The sequence below is a fragment of the Halyomorpha halys genome, unplaced genomic scaffold (genome assembly GCF_000696795.3).
Source record: "Halyomorpha halys isolate HHAL.00 unplaced genomic scaffold, Hhal_1.1 Scaffold651.1, whole genome shotgun sequence".
Classification (NCBI taxonomy): Eukaryota; Metazoa; Arthropoda; class Insecta; order Hemiptera; family Pentatomidae; genus Halyomorpha; species Halyomorpha halys.
In genome coordinates this window covers 21,919-29,634 of record NW_027112258.1, presented here as the reverse complement: position 1 = coordinate 29,634, position 7,716 = coordinate 21,919, and the positions used below count along the sequence as shown (strand labels likewise).

The 7,716-nt window shown below is 29.4% G+C and overlaps 1 protein-coding gene across 1 annotated transcript; it reads left to right on the top strand.

The window, feature by feature from the left end:
• The first annotated feature begins 3,854 nt into the window (after positions 1-3,854).
• LOC106685028 (casein kinase II subunit alpha) lies at positions 3,855-6,788 on the top strand. The gene is made up of 2 exons (XM_014427487.2): positions 3,855-3,934; positions 4,973-6,788. The coding sequence occupies exon 2, from the start codon at positions 5,042-5,044 to the stop codon at positions 6,029-6,031; it is 990 nt and encodes a 329-aa protein (XP_014282973.1). The 5' UTR covers positions 3,855-3,934; positions 4,973-5,041; the 3' UTR covers positions 6,032-6,788.
• Positions 6,789-7,716: the final 928 nt, after the last annotated feature.

Here is a 7,716-nt window from a genome sequence, read left to right as displayed (position 1 = left end):
ATATTTATATATATATACCCACGATTGACCGTAAGTTAATTTGAAGGAGATGGTCAAAAAGGGTGAAAACATAGTTATAACTATTTATTTATTTTCTGCCGACGTTTCGACCTACACCGTATCAGGTCTACAATAAAAAGATACTAAGGTAGAGTTAATGTAAGGGTAAACGAATGATATAAAAAATATTACATGCAAATGTAATATATAAACAATCAAAAATTAAAGTAAAATAATAACAAGGATACAGATTAAAAACACCATTATCTTAACTAATTAAGTGAACAGATACATCAAAATATTTATATCGGAAGAAGATAGTTGACTAGGAACATAGTCCGGGTGGTGGTCAATAAAGGTACGAAAATAGTTGAATACTGGTTAACAATAAATAGTTTTTTAAACTATTTTGGTACCTTTATTGACCGTAAGATAGTCCTTTCTGCAAACAAAATATATATATATATATATATATCTGAAAAGATCTATCAATTTAATTAAATGAAGAGACATAATATAAAATGCTAACCGTAGCAGATGTAATGTAAAAGGAAGAATGTGGGATGGGTAAAAGGTAGAAAAAAATGGTTCGGGTGGCGGTCAATAATCAAAGGTACCAAAATAGTAGAAAAAAATACTTATTGTTAACCAAGGTTTTGCCCCACTTTGGAGGTCTGTCCTTGGAACGTTGGTTAACAATAAATGTTTTATTTTACTACTTTGAAACCTTTATAGCTAGGTAACTAGATTTATTAAAGAATTCAATAAAATCGAAGACACTAAGTGGAGAAAAAAAAATTATGAGTAGATATTTGGTCAATCAATCAGTTTATAAGACTCACGAACGTTAATTGAAAAAAAAATATTATTTTTTTTTTTTATCAATGTTATATTTATTAGTAGTTCTGGTAGACCAGCGTTTCCTAACCTTTGGTACACGAGTTGCTGGTTGCTGGTACATGGAAAATAACCAATAATGGCGGACTAAAATAAATAAATAAAAAATGAGCTACGTTCTTCTTTTATTTTAATAGGAAATATAATTTCGAAATGATGTTAATTTGTTTCACTAATATGAAATAGCAATTAATTATAATTTAAATAACTACTGTTTAAATAAAATAAATTGTATCCAATTTAAGTGTTAAAACACTCTTATTATTATTTCTTTAAAAGTCAAATGTTTTGGCCATCCTCAAGGGCAATCTTAAACACAAATTTATACTCACATCAATAATTTAAAAACCTTTTGCAGGCTATATTGGCGAGGTCATCAATTTCAGTCGAAATTATCCTATTTTGTCAGTCTTCACATTAATTATTAAAACTGCTAATTACAATTCAATTTAACCCAATTATTACTTTCTTATCACAACTGATAATAAGAAAAGAAAGTGATAGTAGTATTAAATTGAATTGTAATTATCAGTTTTAATAATTAATGTGAAGAGTGACAAAATAGGGTAATTTCGACTGAAATTGATGACCTCGGCATAATACCCTTCAAATATTTTGCCTGAGGCTGGCCGAATGAACTTTTAAATAAATAAAGAGTGTTTTGAGACTTAAATTGGATACAATTTATTTTATTTAAACAATAACAACCAGTCTCAAGAACGTGAAAAAATTATAATTAAATAACTACTCACATACAAATTCAAAATACGTAAGGGACTCTCTTTATTTAATATGATTTTTCGTTAACGCTCTTAACGCAAATAGATCCGCGAGTGTGGTTGGTTGTTTTTAGAGTGCTCTTTTAAATTAGGTATAACACTTTTTAATTTAAATCCGAACAACTTTCTGAAAAAGCTCTTAAATTATTATTATCGTTTGCTAGTACGAAATTAGTAGAAAGAGCTTTTTCTTCGTATATTCCTTTAAACAAATAATTATATTAAAGTGAGTTTATAATTCGGCGTGAAGCTCATCCGTGTTCCAATGTAATTTGTCTCATTAAGTGATATGAATATAAGGTTACTCTATAAAATTTATAAAGCAAATAAAATAACTCACTCGATATTACAAATTTCACGAAATGCAATCTTTTTTAGGGAGTGGGACAATTTAGCGTGATGTACTAGCAAGTGGCTAGCCAAAAAAAAAGTGAGAAACGCTGTGATAGACCTGTAATATGGTATCGTATGGTTTAAAGTGCATTTCCCAAACCAGTTGTTAAATTGTTGTTCGATTAATTTTTTTTCTAAATTTTTTTTAATAAATATTCTAATGAATACTTAAATTTCTTTTCAAAATGAATTACTATTCATAAATTTTTGTACAATTTTGTAAATGTAGAATATTCCAGGTGGTATAGTAACAACTATTTTGAGATTTTCTACCTATTACTACAGAGCGTTATGGTTTCCAAAAAACTATTCGATAAATTAGCAAGTTCTGATCAATGACCTTGGGCACTGGTGTTGAGGCATTCGATCCCACAATTTATAATAAATTAGTGAAAAGGTATCTAATGTATTACTAATTTTTAAGAACTCGTAAATTTCACCGCTCCAAAATGTGGCAGAGTCAGGAACACAAGCCTATGTTAGGCAAAGGTTCCGAGAATCCCCTCCTTATTACAGATCGTCAAGAAGGGGTTAATTAGGCTCCTTAGGCGAAAGGACTTTACTTGTACGGTAAAGATACGCCTCACTGACAACCTGATCGCAAACGATCAGTCACCGTCACCAATTTCATTCTTCATAAAACAAAATATTATCCTTTTTTGTTTATAATTTCCAAACTGAAAAAAAAAAAATTCTGTTTTGGTTATTAGTTAATGTAAGTGAAGCATGCAGTGCTTTACATGCGTGTAATTAGATCCCATCTTGATCAAGTTCATTCAAGTTTGCTTCCAATCATTTATGCTTTTTTAATTTTGATAATTAGTCTAATTTTATATATATATATATATATATATATATGATATATATGTCAGGCAAAGTGAAGCAAAAATGCGTGCTAATTAAAAGTGCTCTACAGGTGTGATATACAGGCGGTACGTCAAAGCATTACTGCTAACAGTTAATCAAACCTTGAGTTTAGTTTGTTGGTAATATTCGTTTTGTCCTCTCACTTTCTGCTCAAATTCTGAAGGAGTAGTTAAATTATGAAATTGATTGATAGATCTTTTTCACTATTTTTTTTCCAGTGACAAATTCTGGAACCATCTCTTAAAAAGAATAAGTTTGTTATTTATCATTTTTTACCTTTCCTTATTATTGCATGCATAGACATATCCAACTAGTGACGTTTGTATTTATAAACAATTTTTTTCTAGTTTTCCTTCCCTTCAGCCATTTTATTTTAAAGTAAATATATATTTGTGTTTGGTTAGTAAAATAAACATTTATACTACGTTTATCCACAAAGTCATCAGTCTTTCATCTACTAAATATTTTAAAAATTATTGTTTACTGTTTTTGTTTTTTTAAAAAACAAATTTCACTGTTATATCAGAAATAATTGTTCATTCATTTGGATCCAACTTTATACTTTAATGTTTTCATCAACAGGAATTGATTTTTCACTATCTGAGAATACATAATTGAAAAATTAACCAATTTAATGAAAATATAGTTCATTAAAATTTATATTCAATCCATACTTTATAGAACAGTAAATATATTTTGAAATCCTTACTACTCGCCTTGAAATGAGTCAGTTTGAATAGAAAAGAGACAAAGCACACTTGAGAACGAATTAATAGATTTTCATTATTATTTATGAGACATATTATTTATAATAACATATATTACAGCTTCTATTGAGTTCATATTTGAAATAAAATAAACTTTTTTACAGATAATTACATTGGAATGTCTCTATTTGCGTCATAGCTCCGGGGGCGTGGCCGACCTCCACTCCTGGGCTTCATTATTGCTAAGAAGGTGTGTCATGCCATCCTTCTGACTGCAACTCAACGCAACAGGTTAGTATAAAGCTTTTCATTATTTTCTTGTTCACCAATTTTCTTAGATTCTTCAATTTATAATCCTTTTATTGTGTGGTCTTTATTGGAGTTTGCGGATTGAAAGAATTTTTTTTAAAATTATGTTATCATTCTTGTAAGTTCTTGACTTCTGTAGGCTATGATGGATATCCTAAAATACTTGAATTTTAGAACTGTACTATTTTTTCATATGCTGCAATGTAAACATTTTGATTTCTGGTTTTAATTTCTTTTAAGACTATAAATTAAATTCAATAGCATATTGTTATTTATTAGGTTTTTTTTTGTTTTCTTGTTTTCAATTAAATTAATGGCATAGACTAAAATATTTGATTTAAAGAAAATATTTTAACTATTACACCTATTAATAGTTAGAAGTAGGAAATAATGTTTACATTAAACTAATTTTGTAATGTTTATAAGAATGATTAGTATGATGCAACCCAATATATTTGGGCAGCATTGGTTGTCTCTCTCATCTGAACTACAGGTTACCTGTTTTATTTGCTGATATGTGATGAAGTATATGATGAGAACTGAATTTTGTTAAAGGAAATATTATGTTTGTTTGTTTTTTTGTTTATTGATTATTCAAAGTTAGTTGATATTATACTGTTTATATATATATAGGAAAGAATATCGTATGTAAGTTGCATTTATGAAAATGGATTTATAGTTTTAAATTAATTTAGATAAGGATTATTATATTATACTGATTTCTTCCTACTTATCTGCTATTTTTCAAGTCTTGAGTGTGTATTGTCATGCTCAATCTCATGAATTCAGTGTATTTGGGTTCATTTTACTCATTATGTCCAATTTTATGGCCGTTTTAATCTATCTCTTTATTAAAAGTATGAATGGATATTTTACTCAAAATAAATGTATTGGTGTCTTAACATTAGATGTATCTTTGTGTCTTAAATATTTTGGTAATAATAAACCAGCTTTTGTGCTTTCTTTTAAAACACTATTGAATTGAATTTATGCTTAGTATTTTTTCTTTTCTTTTTTTAGGTTGTGCCAAGGCTCGTGATAGGAAAAAAGGACTGGTGGTCAAGATACATAAGAATATACTTTGTAGACATGCCATTGTCAAGTAGAGCTCAGATTTATACAGATGTTAATTCTCAAAAACCAAATGAATTCTGGGACTATGAGTCATATGTTGTTGAATGGGGAAATCAAAATGATTACCAGTTCGTTAGGAAACTTGGTCAAGGTAAATACAGTGAAGTTTTTGAAGCAATCAATATTACCAATAGTGAAAAGTGTGTTGTAAAGTTGTTAAAACCTGTCAAGGAGATGAAGATAAAAAGAGAAATAAAAATTCTAGAAAATCTAAGGGGTGGTCAGAACATTATAACATTGTTAAAAGTTGTAAAAGATCCCATTGCCCATACTCCAGCTCTTGTTTTTGAATTGGTTAATAATACAGATTTTAAACAATTATATCAGACTCTTACTGATTATGATATAAGATTTTATTTATATGAGCTTTTGAAGGCATTGGATTATTGTCACAGTATGGGCATTATGCACAGAGATGTTAAACCTCAGAACGTTATGATTGATCATGAACAAAAAAAACTGCGACTAATTGATTTGGGTCTAGCTGAATATTACCACCCCGGACAAGAATATAACATAAAAGTAGCCTCTCGCTATTACAAAGGCCCAGAGCTTCTGGTGGGATATAAGATGTATGATTACTCCCTTGACATGTGGTCATTTGGCTGTATATTTGCAAGTATGATTTTCCAAAAAGAACCTTTCTTTCACGGTTGTGATAATTATGATCAACTTGTGAAAATTGCACAAGTACTGGGGACTGAAGAACTTTTTGAATACTTGGAAAAGTATCAGATTAAATTGGACCAAAAATATTCAGATATATTGGGAAAGCACTCTTGTAAACGATGGAGACGATTTGTTAATAATGGAAATAAACATCTTATTTCCTCTGAGGCATTGGACTTGCTGGATAAAATATTACGATATGATCACAATGATAGGCTAACAGCTCATGCAGCTATGAAGCATCCTTATTTCTTCTCAGTTTCTAAAGGTCTTTGAGTGAATACTTCAGCTAAATAACTATAATTATTGTTTGAAATAATAATGTTTCCTGTCACACCATGCTTAAATTTGCCCTTTCCTAAACAGATTTAAATATGTTTTAACTCTATAAGTATTATTAAATGTTTAGTTGTTTTATACAGTCCTTGCAGAGAAATAATAAGTTGTTACATAAATAATACATAAGGAGCCTTGAAATGTGGTCACATAGTTGTTAGCGAGTATGATTTTCAGAAAGGAACCTTTCACTCATGGTCATGATGATCACCATCAGCTTGTAAGATTTGTCATTGTGCTGCAGACTGGAGAACTTAGTGAATATTTGGATAAGTATCATACTGACCTGGAGCCAGGATTTCCAAAAATACTGGGAATTCACTCTCTTGTAGAAATCAGCAAATTGTTTACTGTGAGCCATTTGATTTTCTTGATAAACTACTCTAATACTATCACAACATTCGACTTACAGCTCATGCAGCTATGGAGCATCCCTACTTTTTCCCAGTTCTTAAATGTCATGGAGTGAATATTTCCCTGCTAACATCTAATTCTGTCACCATGCCTGCCGTTAATGTTTCATTTATTCCTTGAACTTTTATGAAATATTTATTATAGTTAACCACAAATTATTTATATTGTTGTTGAAAGATGTCATTTTAGCTATTGATTTAAAATTATTGTTATATATTCTATATTCTAACTATTGTTGAAATTGTTATATATTCTATCGTGCCATGTTAAATTCATCCTTTTCTAAACAGAATAAGTTTTTGCTACACAAGTATTTTAAAATGTTAAGTTGTTTTATACAGTCCTTGAAGAGGAGTAACAAATTATATTAAATAAATAAAACTATGTTATCTTCTATTATTCTGAAATATATTATATCATGTTTCACATTGTTTGTCATCCTACTTCCTGTAGAAGATTTGGGAAGAGAATTTAAATATTTATTTACAGTTCTTTTATTATTAATTAATGATAAGGGTACTAATGCAAGATATTATTATTTTTTAGGAATTTTTCTTATTCTCGGTTATCACTGGAAGTAGCACCTGCTTCACATATATATAATACAATATATATATAAAATGTAAGTCAAGGATGAGGCTAGAAAAAAATTTATCTTTAATATTAATAAATTTTCTGACCCTGCTTGCGGTCCCGAGCAATACAGATTTCTGCATTAAGTTCCAGAATATTTAACGACAGATCCAGATTCTTAATGATCTCCAGTTTCATTTCGGGGATTAGACCATTGGTTGAGATAATCAATGGTAGCACCCTTACTTTCTCAAGTTTATGCAGTTGTTTTAATTCCTCTCCTAGATCCTAATATTTCCGAATTATTTCGGCTACCCTCTAAAGTATCCTGCACATCGTCCAGCCATCTGATCCAGGAATGTCCTCTTTTCCGTTTTCCATCTGGTTTGCCATAGTTTATAGCATCTTTTTGGGTATCCAACATCCTCTCAACGTATCCTAATCATCTTATTCTTGCTTAGCTCAAGATAAATAGCAAAAAAAAACATTCTTTCAAATTTTTTTTTTAAACAAAAATAGTTTTCAACCACTTATTGATCGCTAATGTTTTGACCCACTATGCAGGTCCTACATCAAGGCTAAAATAAAAAGATACAAAGTAGATAGAGATATAAGAGTATTAAAATGACATGAAAATA

What these genes read in the sequence shown, in the direction of transcription:
- LOC106685028 (XM_014427487.2), top strand. Translation starts at nt 5,042, where the DNA reads ATGCCATTGTCAAGTAGAGCTCAGATTTATACAGATGTTAATTCTCAA.